Here is a 21463-nt window from a genome sequence, read left to right as displayed (position 1 = left end):
TTTTTAATTTCTTACTTCTGTCAAATGTGATCGCGTCGTTTAAAAATAATTCTTGCATAAGGTGTCCTTGCTTACATTCTTTAACTGGAAAAATTGGAGGAACACCCGATACTGCACACACTTTTCGATTAGTAAAATGTCAGCTCTGGGCTTCTTTTTTTCTTTCGTTCTTTCATCGCGACCATTTAACATTTTTTACTAAGACAGTGAAAATGCCACCGCAACATCTCGAGCCGACCAAGTGACTCCAGGTATTGCAGGGTCATACGTAAGACAGTAAAATTCCTCGGGGAATATTTGGCTATCGGTATCCTAGCTCCTTTGAGGCTCTTCTCCGAGCAATTTAACGATCCCCGAAAAGAATCTCTGGAATTCCGAGGTACAAAATATCCCTCTTCGTCAGAGAATCCCTCTCACACAGAGACCAACGGCATCGTCAACTGACATCTGTTGTTCCCGAATTATATTTTGAAGGTAGCGTCTCGTTACGCGAAGTAGAACAGCCACTTGATCCTCCTCGCCAAGAAAGTAACGGAGATCCGCCGGAGGACTCTCACGAGGACCCGAACCATCCGCAGGACCGAGTTTCATATCCAGAGGAAAAAGTCGGGGTCGTTCAACAGCCGCAGGAAATAATGGCCGAGAGCGGAGAGCCAGTTAGCTTCGTTGTCGGGGATCCGGATCCGGACGAAGAGCTGGAGATCGATGATCGATTTCCGGGATCGGAAGGCAATGCGAGCGCCATGCAACCGATACTTCCAGGACTCGCCGAGCGACGGAAACGCCTCAGGTGATTAAGAAAATTATTGTTTTTGCTGTTGTATCGCGCTGCATCATTCTTGGGAAGGAATTTTAACATCGCATCTAGTTTTACTCTGCATCATAATCAACCGATACTAACTTAAATCCACACACAATCCTCATATATATGCCAACGTCTCGACTGGTCGCCGTATATTTACTCTGAGTAAACACAAATTTCGGCTCATTCAACTAGCATCGAGATGTCAATCAGCGGTTGTTAACACTTTTGGGACGAAATCCGAGCGGCCAACATCCGATGTCGCTGGATATCGGCTGACTGTGAGGTCTGCGGAAATCATTCGGGTGTCCAGATTCAGACATGGTGGATGTTCATCTTTATCTATTGAAATTCCTTTGTAACTGTTCTTGATGTTCACTCCTCGTTCCTGATCGTTCGGTTTTTCAAAACTTCGTCAAACTCTGCGCCCGCGACTTTTCGAACACGTATATTTATGTCCACGGCGCGCGACAGCACCGAGTTTCCTGAATGGAAACGGAAATCATCAAGTTCGAAATGGGATTCCGCGATACCGATGGAGCGGAAGGTGACTACGTTCTTTCGAGAGAACTACGTCGCTTACCAAGCTACCCACAGGTAGGAAATTGTACGAAACCGGATTTCAGTGTACGTATTATTTTTTTGAAAAAATCGCCGTCGAACACATTTTATTACTCTATCTTTTTTCTGTCTTCATCATTTTTTCGACGCGAATATGTACATCTTGTGCGATAATGCTGTGTACGTATACATGTTGTACCCATAATTCTTATAAAACGCTTTGCGTAACGCCATGGGACGTGGTTAAAGTGTCAATCGACGTATCTTGTATGCACACACTCGTGCTGTAATGAATTTTTCAAATATCAAAGTATTCAAGGTTACGTAATTGGTTTCAACTTTTGGACACACTTACGTCGCCTCTCCGTGCCACGTTCTGTCAATATTCCTGGCGAGTTGATTTACGACAAATCGTGTTGCATATTTACGATTTTGCAACTTTACAAACAGCATTAAAGTTTTTTTCACCTCATCGATCGCGCATTTCCATAACAAGTTCGAGAAGAATAAATAAGGATAAAAACTCGATCGGAGGATATTAGGTTTTTATTTTAGACCTGTTTACTATGGGTATTAAATTATTAGATACTGCAGACGCTTTAATTAATATATCCACTTTTTAATTGTCGCGCTATTATAATTTAAAAACTCGCGCCGAATATGTAATTGCGAATTTGTGATGATTATTATAGTGACTATGATCTTTCCATCGGGTTTGTTTACAATGTTACCTTTCTTATAGCCCTTATTACGTACGATGCAATCCTTATATTATACATGCATAGGTACTTACCATTTATACACCTTTCAGGAAAAAGGGATGTATTGACAAACAAAAGTTCCACACGAATCGCACGGATCGAGATAATAAAAATTTAAAACCGCGACCATTTCCACATCGTACAATATGTGCATATGTATCGTTCATATATGACGCGAAAGAACGAGTCTCGTACGGTATATACAATAATATAAGAGAATTTGTTATGCAACACGTGTCTCAAGGCTTGTGATGTATAGAAAATCCTCCTTACTTCTGTATTTCTACAAGTCGCGTAAGTTTCCATGTCAACTCGTGAAATTCTCTCGCTTAACCCATGAAGCTATGTTGTATCGTGTACTTGCGACATTTTCAAAACTTGCAGCGTGATCCATGAAAATATTCTTGCAGTGACATTTATTTGAGGATATAATACAAAAATTCTCCGAATTCGTTGAAACAGTAGCAAGTAGATACGGGGAGAAAAAAAATTCATACACTTGCCATACAAGAAAAGCATTATAAAATCGCAACACCCACAATATAATATATGCTTATGACGTTGACTGGTTTTCTCACATTTTGTACAATAAATTTCGATTGGTATCTCGACTGGATTGGTATATCTATAAAATACACGATAAGAAGACACCATTCGGTTCCAGAGCTGATAGTGCAGTATATATTGCATATATTTGCAAATTAATGTTATCGTATATTTCAATATTTTTATGACAACCTTTTCACCGCTCCTCGTAGGCGCGCGTAGGCAGGATCAAGTATTGCACGCACGTCTGAAATGTGGAAAGAGAGCGAGAGAGAGAGAGAGAGAGAAAGAGAGAGAAAGCAAATGTAAAAGATAAAGGTAAAAAAGAATTTTATGCATCATTCGCACGTGACCGACCCTATTTTCGACGTGTAGCGAACAATTTATTTTCTGAACTTTCTTATTATTTTTTTATTTATACCACGTACATATATATGTACGATTATATCTCTTATAAAGAGAGTTTCGCGGTGAAAATTTTAGTTGAATTCGTACATCCTCCTCGCGTTCGGTGCAGTTTGAATTGACTCAGCGCCGGCAATTCCTTCATCGTGCGCGAATTACCTTTAATGATTTTATTCTTATTCGTTTCATTTACCATGTCGTGCATTTCTCTTGGATGGTATACGAACGATTATTGCCAAAAATAGATGTGACTTAAAATTATCACGCAGGTAATTGAAACCGCTGAAAACTTGATTTTTTCAACTTTTCTGGATCCCGCGATGCCGATGTCGAGGTAAATAAACAACAATCGGAAATACATTTCTACGCGATTGTTAATTGGCCGGAATTACTTGTTTTTGTTTATTTAGCAATCCATTTTACGATTATAATTAATTGCGAGACCGTCGATTAGTCGTTAAATTAAAATGATTTATTTTTAACAGTATGTGTTTCTTTATTCTCATCATATTTTATAATCTGTAGATACGTTAAATACAGCTGGGTTTTTCAGCCGTAGTTGCGAGACGTGAAAAAAAATCCGGATAATTAGCACACCGCCTCATGTCTGTAAATTCTTCTGAATCCGAAGCCAACCATTGAACGATGACTTGCGTACGTACGTCAACCACGACCTTCGCTTGAAATTGAAATTAACAACAAATACGCATGATATTATAATATCTGCAATGACGGCGACAAACCGCAAACAGGTGGCTCACCGGTTATATTCATTATTAACATTACACAAATGAGCTTCCGACAAAATTCCTGCACCCTTTCAAAATATTTGAATATTTAATTTTTTATCCAACGAAAATAAAAATGAAGCAAACCGCTCACTGATACTTCCCTGACGGAATTAAGTAATTCGCGTTTCGAAATACTTGCCCTCTTCTATATGTCCCTTGTCAAATTGTTTTATGGTGCGGTCGCTATGGTTTCACCTCCTTCGCCGCTGGGTATTTCTTCTCAAACGACATGATTCATATCAATTAAAATGTACGATTGGTGCGGTCGCAAAATATTCATCGGTGTGACGTCTTCGACCGAAGTCTCAAACACGTTTTTCTGCATGTGCGGATTTTAGCAGCGGATACAGGTATAAAGGCACTCGCCTACTTTGCAGGTACATATGCCGTATAACGTATGGCGTACCTTGTGTACTTACGTTGCACAAATTACAAATGTTCAACGTACAATTATCGAGCATAACATGCCTTTCCCCTTCACCTCGAACAAGACTTTGGACCGCGCGCTTTCAATACCGAGACACCAGCAAGGTGAACTATTTCAGGTAAAATTCTGACCAGGATCTGCACGATGTTCACGTTATCGTACGCTTACCGCGTGTCCGTACATCGTTATCGTGCATGTGCTTGAATTTTCAATTTTCAATTTGCATTTTCCGTTTTAAATTTGCAACTTGGAACGGGATCGGAGACACGGAGAGATGCCGTCGAAGGAGAAACTGCGGTTTTGAACTAAATACCGAATACCGATATACAAAAATTGACGTCTATATGTCACAGCACTATTTATATACGTATTAAATTACCGGAAAGTCCGATAAAATTTTTGTAGCAACGGGTTTAACATGGCTTAATCGAAAGCGACGACCTCTCGACGTCGGTGGCTAACTTCTGACTGCTGTGACGAGTACAATAAACGAATGAGTGTGGGGTACACGATCGGGCTCAAGAATGAACGACCGTAAGAATCTTCCCCGAGTGGTTATGCAGCAGCACGTAGTGGGGAACATTGCAGAGAAGAAGGAAATTCACCAGTGACCACAACCTCACTACAGAATTGTGAACATCGTTCGCAGTAAGGATCGAGCACCTGTTCAGCGCGGACGCGGCTTTCGGAGATCTTTTGAAATTTACACGCAAACCCGAAAACGTTTATCGCCTGTCTACTCGAAGAATTGTCGAGAAACTGAAGCTTTCCCAAAAGTTTGTCGATCGAGGGGCGAATCAAACCTTCGCAAAATACCGACGAGGCCAACTTGTTACTCATAATTTGTGAAAATATTTGCGCATTGCAGATACAGAAAATCGGCTGGTTTACGTACCACTTCGGTGTGAGTTTTGAATCGCGAATGCTCGCTATTATTACCTACGTGGCGGGAGTGAGATAACGGTAATGAACGAAAGAGCAATCACGCCGCATATTTGGAGGTATATTTTCTTCGTGGAAATGATTTTATGAAGAGATTTAAAACAGAATTTGAAAATATACTCGAAAAGGACCAATCAGTTTTACCAAACGACTATTTGAGTGTAGAAGTGTAATTCATACATGAGGCTATAATCAAGACGTACTTTGTATTACGTAACGGCAGGTTAAAAACCTTGGACTATGTACCCGTTGAAAATACCTGGCAAAGTCTCTCGTTAGTAAAAACTAGTGAGAAAAAAAAAACAAGCGGAGTTCCTGCACGCTCAGTTCGACGCTGTAAAAAATTATTGACCGCTTTGGGATGCGGAGTTTATGAAAATTCACCTTTGATTCATTGCAAGTTTCTTGAAACGAAAATGCTCGACTAACGAAGCCCTCGACTTTAGTTTGGGGTGCAAACGAAGGTTCCACGATAATCACAGTGGATAATTTCGGATCATCGGCAGCGGATGCATTTAAAGAGAATCGCGCAGACTTGAGAACCATTTTCGATCAAACCGTTGAAATTTTTCCCGAAGTACTATATTTCGTTCCGTTAATGTGGGTTTATAATACCCTACAAAAACGCTGGATGCAATCGACGGAAATGAAACGTATGAAAAGATTTGTCCTCGCTCATAGCACCGAGAAGGATCCAATTTGGAAGAGTTCGGACAACCTATTGGCAGGAGTAGCCAAAATGCCGATCGAAAAACCCGAAACAACCGAAACATGCAGGACCAGCACAAGCTCCAACGGAACAGACGAGCAGGAAGACGAGGGGCTGAAAATGACGTAATTCACGTTTACTTTAAACCCAGCGAGAAATTTTCTTGTATCTCACAATTTTATTTCTATTTACGGGACAATTTGGCTCGTTTTTTAATCAGAGATTGTTCTTAGTCGTTAGTCTTTTCTCAGCAACGACTCTCGATTCCCTTAGACAAGCGAGCATTAGACCTACAATCGGATGTTGATTTACGCACTTTCTCCATTACACCACTGTCTAGTAAGCAGATACTTCAATTGCTGACGATCGTTTCGTAACTCGCCCGTTCGCGTGTATAATCGTGTCATCAAAGTTTCAAAACATAACAGCCGAAGAAAAGCTTGTTATTGAGCTAAATAGTTCGTGGAATATAGACATTTTTATTTATTTTTTTTTTTCATTTTGCTTTCTCACACACTTTTCCTGACGATTTTAATGTAAAAGAAGATCACCATCATTGTTTTGTTTTTTCTAAAAATTTTTACGTTTCAATCCTACTTAATCGTCTTGTTTGTTTGTCTGCTGAAAAAAACAACATGAGACCAGCCTCAAATTCTCCTTGTACTGACAGGAAAAAAAACTACAATGACGATTAAGGTTCACGGTCCAATGTCGTAATTGAAATGTTATAATTGATGGAAAATTTTTTTCGATCTAATCGTTCGTTGCCGCCGTTAAATAACGAGCATATTATCGTATACGCGTAAATGTACATGATGACTGAATGGAATGTAATCGTAGTGATTTAAATACAGTTTTGTTAACGGTATAGTTTGCGGAACTTTCTCTGTTCTGAATTAATTCGTTATGCGTATATACATGATACGAATATCCGACGTGCCTGCTGATACATTTTAGGAAATACAAGCCACCTCGCGAGCTCAATGACCATTTTACCAAGCTATATATTTCATTACGGATATATATATATATATATATATATATATATATATATATATATATATATATATATATATATATATATATATATATATATATATATATATATATATATGTATATACAGTATTCATTGGTTTGTTGCTTATACGCGAAACACATACTATGATCTCATAGCTCACAATAATATTTATGTTACAAACGTTAGCAATATTTGAACATACAATTGGACAAAAAATACTATGATAAAGAGTATTTTTCGCACACTTGCGTGTATGATAATTTGTTAAACACGATAATCATAACATTTGTGATTTTATACGTTCGCAGATTAACTCACGTGTTGAGGAATTAATTCTTGATCGTCGTATAATAATTCCTCTTTTCTTTCTTCTTTTTCCTTGTTCCATAGGCCCAGCATGTCGCAAGGCACGGTGATGATCCAAGCGCAAAGTCGACAATTAGAAAAGGATTTCACCGTTGCAACGCCCGAAGAATTTGTCCGTAGATTTGGCGGAACTCAAGTGATAAACAAAGTAAGTCAAACAACATATTTTTTTTTGCTCAAATTTTTAGTTTGTGTCATTAAATATTGTGAAATATTTTCAATGTAAACGAAATGTAATCGCCTATTGTCTCTCGAATTATGTAATTGGTACTTGGTATTCTTAAGCTTATATCTCGCCGCGATAAATCTCTTCGAGCTGTACCTACAAGTTCATTAAGATGATTCCAATTTGTAAAATAAATTTCATGAAGCTTTTTGCATAAGTACGAAATGGTGATGTATATTTAGCAATGATATAGGTATCTGAGATTTTTCAAACAACATTTTAACTTTTTGCAGAAATAGTGTATCCAAACCTCATAGTCAAATTGATTAATGTCAACTGAAACCTCTTGCATAACGTAAACGTTGAAGCCTATAGAAATAGATGTAAGGTGTAGTGTAAGTACTCAGAATTTGTAATTCCTGATGAAATTATAATTTCAAATTGTTTCCACCGACGTCTTTGACGAGGAAGGATTAATTATTCATTAGTGAAACTTCACGTTAATGGGGGACTTGCGTACACTCGAACTCAACTTACAACACGTTTCGTACTGCATACAACTTACGTTATCCTACAATGAGAATAGAAAAGAAGAAACGTAAATATAAAACTTAACCATAGTTATTTTCTTTCAGGTTCTCATAGCAAATAATGGAATCGCTGCGGTCAAATGCATGCGATCAATTCGCCGATGGTCGTACGAAATGTTCAAAAACGAGAGAGCGATTCGCTTCGTAGTTATGGTCACCCCGGAAGATTTGAAAGCAAATGCCGAGTACATTAAAATGGCTGATCAGTACGTACCAGTGCCTGGAGGATCCAACAATAACAACTATGCAAATGTTGAATTGATCATCGACATTGCGGTCCGTACTCAAGTACAAGCTGTCTGGGCTGGATGGGGTCATGCGTCGGAAAATCCAAAATTGCCTGAACTTTTGCACAAAAATAACATAATATTTATCGGTATGCTTAAAATAAGAGCGTTTATTTAATAATCTGACTATTACGATCAACTAAAATTATTTTTCCAATTCGAATAACTTAGAGGCCTGATTTATTAACAACATGATTATTTCAATTATCTTACAGGACCTTCTGAAAGGGCGATGTGGGCTCTTGGAGATAAAATTGCTTCTAGTATTGTTGCTCAAACCGCAGATGTACCCACACTCCCATGGTCTGGCTCGGAATTGAAAGCTCACTACAGTGGAAAGAAAATAAAAATATCATCTGAATTATTTAAAAAGGGATGTGTCTCTAGCGTGGAAGAATGTCTTGCTGCTGCGAGTAAAATCGGTTTTCCTATAATGGTAAAGGCAAGCGAAGGCGGAGGTGGAAAAGGTATTCGTAAAGTCGATAATGCTGAAGAGTTACCTTCGTTATTTAGGTAATAATGTTTTCTGTTAGTAATTTTAGTTGATATCTGCATAGTTGGTCGAAAATATTACTTAAAAAATTTGTCCACTCTTCTGGATTAGCAATTACTACATTAAAGTACGTCAACTCCCATGCCTTTGATTAAATTTCTGACATTATTCTATGTTATCCATGCTGCAACTCTGCGATTTAATTTTAATTCATATTAGCGATTACCATTCTATTACAGACAAGTACAAACAGAGATCCCAGGATCGCCCATATTCATAATGAAGCTTGCCAAATGTGCTCGGCACTTGGAAGTGCAACTATTAGCTGATAACTATGGAAATGCTATCTCACTCTTCGGACGTGATTGTTCTATCCAAAGGAGACATCAGAAAATCATTGAGGAAGCACCTGCTGTCATTGCTAAACCAGAAGTCTTTGAAGAAATGGAAAAAGTATGGCTTTCAGCTTTTCAAACTACAGAGACTGAACAAAAAAAAAAAAGAAAAACTAGAGCAGAAAGATAATGAACACTGTTCGCTTTACACTCATCGAGAATTTATTCATGAATTCGTTCTTCTATGTTCTAGGCTGCTGTCAGGCTGGCAAAAATGGTAGGATACGTTAGTGCCGGCACAGTTGAATATCTTTACGATACATCAGGTCGTTACTATTTCTTGGAACTAAACCCTCGCTTACAAGTAGAACATCCCTGCACAGAAATGGTTTCTGATGTCAATTTACCTGCCGCTCAACTTCAAGTTGCAATGGGGTTGCCTTTGCATCATATAAAGGATATTCGGCTTTTGTACGGGGAAAGTCCATGGGGTGATACTCCCATTGATTTCGATCAACCAAGGCACAAACCACAACCTTGGGGTCATGTCATCGCTGCCAGAATCACAAGTGAAAATCCAGATGAAGGTGATATGCTTGTAAACATCCATAAATTTTTCAAATATTATTTCATACTTTTTTTAAAACAAATTTTCATTTATAGATATTTTTTAAAAATTCCAAGCATTAACGAAACTTATAATCATTTCAGGATTTAAGCCAAGTTCAGGAACGGTGCAAGAGCTCAATTTCAGATCGTCGAAAAACGTCTGGGGATATTTTTCAGTCGGTGCATCTGGAGGATTGCACGAATTTGCCGACTCGCAATTTGGTCATTGTTTTTCATGGGGTGAAGACCGTAATCAAGCTAGCGAAAATTTAGTTGTTGCTTTAAAAGAATTGAGTATCAGAGGTGATTTTAGAACCACGGTAGAGTACCTCATAACACTTCTCGAAACTGAATCCTTCCAGTCAAACAGCTTTGATACCGCGTGGCTTGACTTACTCATTGCTGAACGTGTTCAAAGTGATAAACCAGACGTTTTGCTGGCCGTGACTTGTGGGGCGTTACATATCGCTGATAGAACAATCACAGCTGCATTTAATGGTTTTCAAACAGCCTTAGAAAAGGGTCAAATCCAAGCCAGCAATGACTTGGACAACGTTTGTGAGGTAAGTTTTGCATTGCATATCTGTTACTAATCATTAATGATGAAAAAGATACAAATAAAATTCCTGAAAATTAATACCAAAACTATTTTCAGGTTGAACTTATCAATGATGGGTTCAAATACAAAGTACAGACAGCTAAATCAGGCCCAAACTCCTACTTCCTTGTAATGAATGGTTCCTATAAAGAAGTGGAGATTCATAGACTTTCGGACGGAGGTTTACTACTTTCAATGGAGGGATCAAGTTTCACGACCTACATGAGAGAGGAAGTTGATCGGTACAGAATAGTAATTGGCAACCAGACATGTATATTTGAAAAGGATAATGATCCGTCATTGTTGAGATCACCTTCAGCTGGTAAACTTATCAGTTTTCTGGTAGAGGATGGTGGCCATATTGATCGTGGTCAAGCATATGCTGAAATAGAAGTAATGAAGATGGTTATGACGGTGACGGCTGGAGAAGCTGGTAGTTTGTTTTACGTTAAACGACCTGGTGCAATCTTAGATGCAGGAACATTGATTGCCCATTTGGAATTAGATGATCCTTCACTAGTCAGCAAAGCGCAAGAATACACTGGGCAATTCCCAGCACCAATTGCGCCTGCTATTCCTGAAAAACTCAACCAACTTCACGCTAAATATAGAAGCGCTTTGGAAAATACCCTTGCTGGATACTGTTTGCCCGATCCTTACCATCTACCGAGGCTCCGGGAACTGATTGAAAAGTTCATGAATTCCCTGCGCGATCCTAGCTTACCCCTACTAGAGCTCCAAGAAGTGATCTCCACTATCTCTGGAAGAATTCCCGTATCTGTAGAGAAAAAGATCAGAAAATACATGACCTTATACGAAAGAAACATCACTTCAGTTTTAGCCCAGTTTCCAAGCCAGCAAATTGCGTCTGTAATTGACGGACATGCCGCCACCCTTTCCAAACGAACGGACAGAGACGTTTTCTTCTTGACGACTCAAGGTATTGTTCAACTGGTGCAAAGATATCGCAATGGTATTCGTGGCAGGATGAAAACAGCGGTTCACGAACTTCTACGGCAGTACTACACAGTTGAAAGCCAATTCCAACAAGGACATTATGACAAGTGTGTGTCGGCTTTGAGGGAACAGCATAAAGATGAAATGAGTATGGTCACTGCTACTATTTTCAGTCACAATCATGTACAAAAGAAAAATGTCTTGGTTACTATGCTCATTGATCACTTGTGGGCTAACGAACCTGGGCTTACAGACGAGCTGGCCAGTACACTGACTGAATTAACAAGTTTAAATCGCACCGAACACAGCAGAGTGGCTCTAAGAGCTAGGCAAGTCTTGATAGCAGCACATCAACCTGCATACGAACTGAGACATAATCAGATGGAATCCATATTCTTATCTGCAGTCGATATGTATGGACATGATTTTCATCCTGAGAATCTCCAGAAGCTGATACTTTCTGAAACTTCTATATTCGATATACTACACGATTTCTTTTATCACTCGAACCGTGCTGTCTGCAATGCTGCTTTGGAAGTTTACGTTCGCAGAGCTTACATCAGTTACGAATTAGCATGTCTGCAGCACCTAGAACTATCTGGAGAAATACCTTTAGTTCACTTTCAATTTCTTTTGCCGAACAATCATCCAAATCGCCAGAATCTTACTCTTGTCAATCATAGAACAGGAGCTATGGCTGCCTTCAAAGATCTCGAAGAGTTTAGCCAGTACTCTGATGAGGTACTTGACCTGCTAGAAGACTTGTCGTCCCGAAATACAGTTTCTGCCAAAGTTCTCGAGGCTGTAGAAACTGCTGGAAGTGAATCTCGGCACAGTACGTCGATCAATGTTTCTCTGAGTACTGGTGAAACAGGTATTGCTGAGGGAGGTGAAATACCTGCGGAACCTGTTCACATATTAAGCATTGCTGTACAAGATAATGGTAATCAAGACGACGCAGTCATGTCCAGACTGTTCGGAGACTGGTGCGCGACTAACAAAGAGGAGTTAATTACTCGTGGAATCAGAAGAGTGACATTTGCTGCCCTAAAAAAGAGGCAGTTTCCAAAATTTTTCACTTTCCGACAACGTGACGGATTTATTGAAGATCGTATTTACAGACATCTTGAACCAGGCTGTGCCTTCCAGTTGGAACTTAACAGAATGCGGACTTATGACCTTGAAGCTTTACCTACATCAAATCAAAAGATGCATCTCTATTTAGGACAAGCTAAGGTGCATAGATCTTTTGTTCATTATTAGTCTTCACTCAAATCTTGATTCCCATGGAATAATATTAGCGAATTTGGACAAGCCTTTGAAGATAATGGTCCTATAGATTAAAATTCAATTTTTTTTACCGTATCTCCAGGTTGCCAAGGGCCAGCAAGTTACAGACTATCGCTTCTTCATCCGTTCCATTATACGTCACTCAGATCTCATCACAAAGGAGGCTAGCTTTGATTACTTGCATAACGAAGGTGAACGAGTACTATTGGAAGCAATGGACGAGCTTGAAGTAGCCTTTTCTCATCCCCTAGCAAAACGCACGGATTGCAACCATATATTCTTGAACTTTGCACCAACTGTTATAATGGATCCAGGCAGAATTGAAGAAAGTGTTACGAGCATGGTGCTCAGATATGGTCCTAGACTGTGGAAATTACGAGTTAGACAAGTAAGTATAAAGAAATTTAACTGAAACTTTAAAATCTAGTTATCTTATTACAAAAGTTATTAGTTGGTGTATTCAAATTATCCACATAATCCGATGTTTAAACATTTAATTCACATATTTATCTCATAGGCTGAGATAAAAATGACAATTCGTCCAGCACCAGGAAGACCAACTTCAAACGTTCGTCTTTGTATTGCAAATGATAGTGGATATAGCATTGATCTACACCTTTATACTGAGGCTACGGAACCCAAGACTGGTATTATCCGTTTTGAGTCTTATGGATCTACGGCAGTTAATGCGAACTGGCGACCAGGACCAATGCATGGTTTGCCTATTTCTACACCTTACCTGACCAAAGATTATCTCCAGGCTAAACGGTTCCAAGCACAGAGTTCGGGAACTACTTATGTGTATGATTTACCGGATATGTTCCGTCAACAAATTGAGAAGTTCTGGGAGAAATACATTGAGGAAAGACCTACCTCAGGTTGGTTGAAATGTTAACTACTACTAATAGAAAATTTAAACTCTGGCCCACGAACAAAAATTATACACATTTGTGTTTGAGTGAAAATTTCGTATACTTGAACAGAAAATATCAAGATTCCGAGCCCGGTATTGGACTGTGTCGAACTTGTTTTGGACGGTGAAAATTTAGTAGAACAAAAGCGATTACCTGGTGAAAACGACGTTGGCATGGTCGCATGGAAACTCAGACTTTACACCCCAGAGTACCCAGCTGGAAGAGATATCATACTTATTGCAAATGATTTGACTTTCCAAATTGGTTCGTTTGGACCAAAAGAAGATCTCGTATTTTGTAGAGCATCTGAAACAGCTAGAGATCTTGGAATTCCAAGAATTTACTTCTCGGCGAATTCTGGTGCCAGAATTGGTCTTGCTGAAGAGGTACGTCCGTGAACTTTACTTTAGATTTCATTCATTTTAGAATCTATCGTGCATTTAGTTGCTGTATTTCACCAATTGACTGACCTAGAAAACACATCAGAATGTAAAATTTTCGCCAAATAATTCGTTGGTTGAACTAGGTGAAAGGCTTGTTCAGAATTTCGTGGGAGGATGAAAACGAGCCTGAAAAAGGCTTCAAATACATCTATGTAACTCCTGACGACTATGCTAGATTAGCACCGCATAATTCAATTAAGGCATCATTAATTGAAGACAATGGTGAGCCTCGCTACAAGATAACTGATATTATAGGCAAAGATGATGGACTGGGAGTAGAAAATCTTAAATATGCTGGTATGATTGCTGGTGAAACGTCTCAAGCATATAACGAGGTTTGTACTTGTTGATATTCCCAACTTTCCTAGTTGATGACTAAATTTTTGTCAATATTTTTGTAGATAAAATTGTTTTAAATATTATTTAGTGAAAATTTTTCCGTGACGAATAATATATGTCATGGATTAATTTTTCTGCTTTGTAGGTGGTTACAATATCAGTTGTCTCATGCCGTGCAATTGGTATTGGTTCTTATTTATTGCGACTTGGGCAACGAGTTATACAAATTGAGAACTCGCACATTATATTAACCGGGTATAGAGCACTGAATACAGTGTTGGGTCGTGAGGTTTACGCTAGTAATAATCAATTGGGTGGAATTCAAATAATGCACAATAACGGTGTTTCACACGCAACTGAACCAAGAGATTTAGATGGTATAGCCACTGTACTCAGATGGATTAGCTATGTACCTAAATCTAAAGGAGCCCAGCTTCCTATTCTCTCTGCACCACATCCAGATCCAATTGACCGAGAAATTGGATATGTTCCTACCAAGGCTCCCTATGATCCCAGGTGGATGCTTGAAGGAAGACATTCTCCCATTGACGCTGCGGCTTGGGAAAGTGGATTTTTCGATCGTGGTTCATGGCAGGTAAGATTAGAATACGTTAGCGACGAATTATGATCCATTGCAGTTACAATTAACGTCATCGTGCACTTAATTCAATTTCAATTCAATTACTTGTAGGAAATTATGCGGCCTTGGGCACAAACTGTGGTAACTGGACGTGCTAGACTTGGAGGTATCCCTTGCGGTGTGATAGCCGTAGAAACACGAACTGTCGAACTGCATTTACCAGCAGATCCCGCAAATTTGGACTCTGAAGCAAAGACAGTTTCACAGGCGGGTCAAGTCTGGTTTCCAGACAGTGCATATAAAACTGCTCAGGCTATTCGTGATTTTGGCAAAGAAGAACTGCCTCTTTTCATCTTTGCTAACTGGCGTGGTTTTTCGGGTGGTATGAAAGGTAAATTGAAGAATGGTTTTTTTTACTAACAATTATCAAAGTTTCCGTATGTTCATTAATTCACGTTTTGTTCAACAGACATGTACGAGCAAGTTGTTAAGTTTGGTGCTTACATTGTTGATGCGTTAAAAGAGTATACCAGACCAGTGATAGTGTACATCCCTCCAAATGGAGAACTAAGAGGTGGTGCATGGGCAGTTGTTGATCCATCTATAAACCCCAGGCATATGGAAATGTTTGCCGACACAACAAGCCGTGGAGGTGTATTAGAACCAGAAGGAATCGTCGAAATCAAATTTAGAAACAAAGATATAATTAAAACCATGCATAGAGTTGACCCTGTCATACGTAACTTCAAGGTATTTAAAAATATTTACGTTTAGCAATTTCACAAGTCTTGAGCAATGTAACTGACAATGATTTTTCAATGCTTACGTCCAACCATGAATATTGATCTTCAACCTTACCATGTCAATTCAGGAAAAAATATCGAGTTCAACCTCCGCTGAAGAACGTGCTAACCTGGAAAGCGAAATCCGGAAAAGAGAACAGATCTTGGATCCCATGTATCACCAAGTCGCTGTTCACTTTGCCGATCTTCATGATACTCCTGAAAGAATGTTGGAGAAGGGTGTCATTAGTGAAATAATTCCATGGAAAACAGCACGCCGCATGTTATATTGGAGACTCAGACGTAAACTCCTGGAGTGTGATGCCATAAACGATGTCTTGTCAACACAGCCTAGCTTGGGTGTTGGAACAGTAGTTTCTATGCTGAGACGCTGGTTCGTAGAAGACAGAGGTGCTACAGAGTCTTATCTGTGGGACCAGGATGAGGCTGTAGCCAAGTGGTTAATAAGCCAGAATGAAACTGAAGGCAGTGTTCTAAGCCGTAATATTAATTGCGTACGGAGGAACGCGGTTCTCACTCGGGTTAAGGAGGCCCTTGAATGTTGTCCAGACGTGAGATTAGATGCAGTTATAGAAATCGCGCACAGACTGCAAGCTGGTGAACGTGCCGAACTTCTGCGAACTCTCTCACAGCTTGAAACGTCTGGAGAAGAACATCACAATGATTCTAGTGCTTCGTCATAGTCAATCCATGTCACATATTTAAAATAGCCACATACCTGGTGTATGTAACACTTTTAGGACTCATTTGTTGTAAATATTCTTCTAAGACATCCTATTTGTTATTACTGTTATAACTAAAGATGAAAAAAAAAATACAGCGTTTATAGAAAATTTCAATTAGTAATTATTTACTGATATATGTAAAATGAAATCATTTTTCCAAGTCAGTCGAATTTTTTAAATGATAAATATCGTGCTGGAATAATGTACATGTTCTTGATGTGCATATTTGCTATGGCAGTGTTCATTACCTACATTGTAATATGAAAAATTGGGAATATAAAGAGATAATATATTTATTTTTAGAAAAATCGCATAAAATTTTTTTTTAAGTTTGGTTTCTTTAGTTCTTCACTCATCACCAACACGACGGATTGTATATAATATCGTTTTGTCACGCGCAACTCCGTATTTTAAAAACTTATATAAATTCATTACAATATGTACAATGATGATAATATACAAATTATAAATTCGAAAATGTAAAAGGAATAATCTATGCACCAATTTGCTGTGATTGCTGCGATGGCATAGGAACTAAGTCCATTGACATAAATTTAAATAATTGTTCACAATTAACTACGACCTTTTTTTCTAAAAGACGGGAATCTGACTTCTATGTACGTCCACTAAATCATCATCTAATGTTAATAGCACCATAAATGAGAAGAACATAGCTAAAGCTGATAAGAAGTGCCAAATATCATGCGGGTCAAAAAAATTTAACAATTCGCACGGCTTATTATAAATTCTAGATTGTGCAGGAGTTAGGGCCCAGGATATTGATTTGCGAATGAAAAAGTACATGGCTGCTGCCCAAGTCAAGAAAGATAGAATAATGTAGATAAGAGGTTGTAGTAAGATTCGCTCTCGGTGGCACAGCTAAAAAATAAATATATATTTTGTAACGTATTTCAATGTATATCAGCAGGTAATTGTAATTAATGGTTTAAGATTTATCAATTAACGATAAGTAACACCATGATACAATTCTTAGGTGAGACAACTGCATGTTGGATTCAAAATTATAATATTAGAGTTAAGACATACCTTCATTACAATGTAGAAGAAAGTGTAGAGAAGTAGATTAGCCATTAATACTGCCAATAAGTAAGTGTCAAAGTCTTTATCGTGATGCATATTCCCATATACTGCCAGCAGCACATTACAGACATTGGCAATAATTAATAGCACTAATCTTCCACCATATACTGGCCGTAGCAAATTCGTGACGCCAGCACGAGCATCGTGTCTCATTATCTGATCAGAAAGTGTTATAATATTAACTTATTGTGACACATATATCCGTGTTAAACTAAACCATATAAAATTTCAAACGAACTTTGTATTTATTTAGCAATCTTCTAATTTGATTATTTCTTACCACAAAAACTCTCAGAGGTAGTCCTCTATCAAATCTCCATCGACCCATGTAATAAATCTGTGCCGTCAGAGCTAAGCAAGCGGTAAGATGTATGATTGTAAATATTATCCAAAAATATTTCGAACCATCTAGAACCCCGATTAAACCTAGGAAAATAGCAAATGCTAGAACACCAAATGTAACCGGGGCTCGTGCATTGATGTCAGGATGTCGCGTCTGATAGATCTTCACCATGCAGAGAACCGCCATTATATACATGAAACTTGTGTCTAAAAATAAAGACAATTATGATAGCATATATTAAGAAGTTTTCTTTTATCGCGTATGATTGTGAGGCCTGATACGAAGTTAAAATTATTTTGTAATAACCCAGAAAATCGATATTGAATTTTGTTTGTAGGAAACATGAAAGTTTATCAAATTCCAAATCTCAGTTTTGAAAGCTGGCCTGAAATATAATTTCCGTCGATTGATACAAACGTACCGAATTGGAAATTGCTGTGATTCGGGCAGACGTGATAACTGCCTGATAAAACGCCTTCCATAATAAGGGCAGCACCCATAGCATAGAACAACCCATAATGTTGCGGTATGCCAAAACTTTTATTTCTTTCTTCATTTGTTTCTCTATGTTCTCTGACATAGGTAAGAAGTATAAACAATAAGCCTAGAATCACGTATCCTAAGTTCGAAAAGACATGATTGAAGTCCGACAACAGTCCCAGAGGATGCGCGCACAAAAAATTGTAGTAGCACAAATCTTGATTGCCAGTCACATGCAGAACTTGCTGGTAGGTCACAACCAATTGAATAACTGGTAGCGTATAAAATACGGCTATAGTACCGAGATAATATACGTACAAACGAGATTTATGCCTCAAAATTCGAGGATCTTTTCGAGCAAGATCACAAACTGAGAGCACTCGTCTAGTTCTTATAATTTCTTTGTCAGAAAGTGCGTCCTCCAACATATCTATGTCATCTTCATCCAAAGAAGAGTCTTCGTCTATGGAAGCCCATTGACTAGGGCCGAGCTGAAAGTTTTAAATACCTTTTGAAAATTATTTGATGGCAACAACCAGATGACAGTTTACACTAACTTTATTTATTGTATGTTACCTCGCCCATTGAAGATGGACCCTCGGTACTGTGTGTTCGCTCTGCTTCGTCTTGATCGGATAGTAGTTGTTCTCTTAACATTCTACCCTCTCTGATCCTGAATGCAATAACTCCGATGATATAGAAAATGCAAAATCCTATTAAAACTGATACAACTATGGAGGAAGCAAATATATAGTCCTGTTTTGTTATGCTTGGTTCTATGGATAATGACACTTTTTTAGTTCCTGGATGACTCTGCACTTGATTTCCCTTACAGTCACTGTCATCTCCTTTTACTACCAAAACTACAAAGAAGCCACGCGGATACCTTTCTCTCTGAAAATATAACTCATTATTATATCTGAACTAGAGACAAGGTTGATAAATGCGTCTGGATAATTTTTTCAGAATACCAGTTCAATGTACGACTAAGACATTAAATAATTCTGCATATAGAAATTACAATGCTCACCGGTATGGTGATGCCACCTTTTCGGCTCACTGTTTGCCAGTATCCAGAGAACTGAATGTTTCTTTCCAGATCAAATACCGGACACTAGAAAATAAAATCTCACTATTTAAAAGGAAGTTCACAACCTCATGCTTATTTTTCTACGACTAAAAATTCTTAGGAGATTGGGACCTCGTTATTACGCATCCTAGTTTAAAACAATTCTCCCCTACGCAGCTGAGCGACCTCCTTCTTCTGACAAGGTGTTCTCGCACATTATATGGGATAGATGCAAGTCCCTTGCTAGCTGGGCCATAGCATGGCTACTACAGTGACTACATACTTCTGCTCCCGAATGAACTGCAGAAGAGTAAGATCTTCGCTATAAGACAGACACTCAGGTCAGCTGTGCAATAACGAGGTTCCACTATGCCTGTTTATACAGATTACATATCAAGTCCAAAATCATATAAAATTTTTTGAGCTGAAGGTAAATGATCCACATCCAAATTAATTAAAAAAAAACATGCCTTTAATGGAGTGCACTCACTGAAATATTCTGAATGGAGACTGTCATGCAGGTATCGCTATCAGACTCCACTTGCATCAATACCGAAGAACTTTCCATTTCTCCAGAAAATTTGAACCCATAATAAATTGGTTCTGCCGGGGAGATAATTACATTTCTAATCTCTCCAGGGCTAAAATTAAAATTGTTTCACTTTGTTATTATTTCAATGGTTTTCTAACGCAAATATGATCAAACCCTCTATCAGGTGTTAACAAGGAACAAAGGTAGTTATGGCAAGATGTTACAATTATATAAAATAATTTATAACTTACTGCATATAGAAGTCATTAGATGGAAAGACACTCATGCTGAAGCTGATGTTTGATATACTTGCAGTCGAAATACTAACAGTTACGAATTCATTTTGGTCTTTAGAGCCCAATCTTTGATAATCATTTGTTGGACACAATGTTCGACTTGTTGTGTTGTATTTGAGAACATCATCGACAGTTTTAACAAACAGGGGAATTTGCCAAGACAAGATTCCCTTTTGTTGACGAACGACAACAATTAAAGGAAGACTGCTGTTGGCATTGCTCTGAACTGTTATACGAGCACCATCTAAAGATGTTATCTACAACCAGTGAAATTTTGTTACAAAATATGAACAGTACAATTGGTACATTCTTTACTGTATGTGTGAAGTAATAAAAATTCTGATTTTCTACAATACTGAATTCAATATACAGAATAATTACATTGCTTTCACTGTACACAAACACATATTCAATGTAAGTGTTTATTTCCCTCGTATAAGTTGTTGAATAATTGCCATTAATGACAATAGGTTGTAGTGATGGAAGTGTTGGAGATGAGGCTTGGCTGAAATTTATGAGGAGTAGCGGCACCACGAGAAATATACCAATACTCTGCATAATGACAGTGTTTTCACCTTGAAAATAAAGTAAAGTAATTCAATAAACAATTCTTTGAAACCATGCTACAGGAGAAGTTATGGCTGCAACAAAGCAGATTAAATTTTTCCGGTAAATACCATTTTTTTTTTTATTCTCTTACAATATGAAGAGTGGAATGTCCAGTGGGACTTAAAAGACAGAGATTTTTAGATGCGGTACGTTTAAGTATGCATTCAGACAATAATATAAATGAAATAAATCGAATGATGATGAAATCAGATTTTTTGTACTTAAAGTTTAAAAACTGATAAGATAAATTAGTGTATGACGAAGAATAGAATCTGATATATTTTTCATTGTGGTAAAATAAATCACTACATACCGTTAATTAATGTCACCAGATCATAGATTTATTTCTTTCGTAATCGGTAAGTGTATTAAACTTCACCATGAAAACTATTATTTATTTACATAAAAAACGTCCGACAAACACAACACTACCCGCTTGTTGTAACGCTACTGATTGCAAATGCCGTGAGTGACATTCATATGCGTTGTTAGTCACAGGCGATAACTATTAGTAACGTAGCGTGCGATCATTCCATGTTAATACATATTATCGTATCATATGACTATTAACGCCA

General features: G+C 38.1%; 2 protein-coding genes across 11 annotated transcripts in view; one reads left to right on the top strand and one right to left on the bottom strand.

The window, feature by feature from the left end:
* LOC124304073 (acetyl-CoA carboxylase) overlaps positions 1 to 17241 on the top strand; it is a 24286-nt gene extending 7045 nt beyond the window's left edge. For 6 of the 9 annotated variants that reach the window (XM_046762045.1, XM_046762039.1, XM_046762042.1 and 3 more), the window contains exons 2-17: positions 475 to 790; positions 7354 to 7477; positions 8131 to 8461; positions 8588 to 8885; positions 9105 to 9318; positions 9454 to 9787; positions 9912 to 10372; positions 10465 to 12600; positions 12737 to 13042; positions 13172 to 13532; positions 13638 to 13954; positions 14095 to 14346; positions 14496 to 14945; positions 15042 to 15321; positions 15400 to 15680; positions 15802 to 17241. In XM_046762045.1, the coding sequence (XP_046618001.1) occupies positions 636 to 790; positions 7354 to 7477; positions 8131 to 8461; positions 8588 to 8885; positions 9105 to 9318; positions 9454 to 9787; positions 9912 to 10372; positions 10465 to 12600; positions 12737 to 13042; positions 13172 to 13532; positions 13638 to 13954; positions 14095 to 14346; positions 14496 to 14945; positions 15042 to 15321; positions 15400 to 15680; positions 15802 to 16416 (6915 nt within the window). In that variant the 5' untranslated portion in view covers positions 475 to 635 and the 3' untranslated portion in view covers positions 16417 to 17241. Of the gene's footprint in view, positions 1 to 474; positions 791 to 4927; positions 6070 to 7353; positions 7478 to 7788; positions 7891 to 8130; positions 8462 to 8587; positions 8886 to 9104; positions 9319 to 9453; positions 9788 to 9911; positions 10373 to 10464; positions 12601 to 12736; positions 13043 to 13171; positions 13533 to 13637; positions 13955 to 14094; positions 14347 to 14495; positions 14946 to 15041; positions 15322 to 15399; positions 15681 to 15801 lie in introns of those variants that run through there. The other 3 variants (XM_046762044.1, XM_046762048.1, XM_046762047.1) reach the window with 3 other exon arrangements.
* On the bottom strand, positions 16736 to 21463 carry LOC124304077 (SID1 transmembrane family member 1-like). 2 transcript variants are annotated; one of them, XM_046762066.1, is made up of 10 exons: positions 21202 to 21463; positions 20661 to 20854; positions 20235 to 20536; positions 19942 to 20092; positions 19413 to 19496; positions 18959 to 19276; positions 18288 to 18873; positions 17840 to 18108; positions 17506 to 17715; positions 16736 to 17337 (listed from the first exon to the last, which is right to left on the bottom strand). In XM_046762066.1, exons 2-10 carry the CDS (start codon positions 20835 to 20837, stop codon positions 17050 to 17052), a joined length of 2385 nt encoding a protein of 794 aa, XP_046618022.1. In that variant the 5' UTR covers positions 20838 to 20854; positions 21202 to 21463; the 3' UTR covers positions 16736 to 17049. The 2 variants fall into 2 exon arrangements, with proteins under 2 accessions (XP_046618022.1, XP_046618023.1); XM_046762067.1 differs by having other exon boundaries at positions 18324 to 18873; positions 21202 to 21456.

Source organism: Neodiprion virginianus, chromosome 4 (genome assembly GCF_021901495.1).
Source record: "Neodiprion virginianus isolate iyNeoVirg1 chromosome 4, iyNeoVirg1.1, whole genome shotgun sequence".
NCBI classification, from domain to species: Eukaryota; Metazoa; Arthropoda; class Insecta; order Hymenoptera; family Diprionidae; genus Neodiprion; species Neodiprion virginianus.
This window is presented reverse-complemented; position numbering and strand designations above follow the sequence as displayed.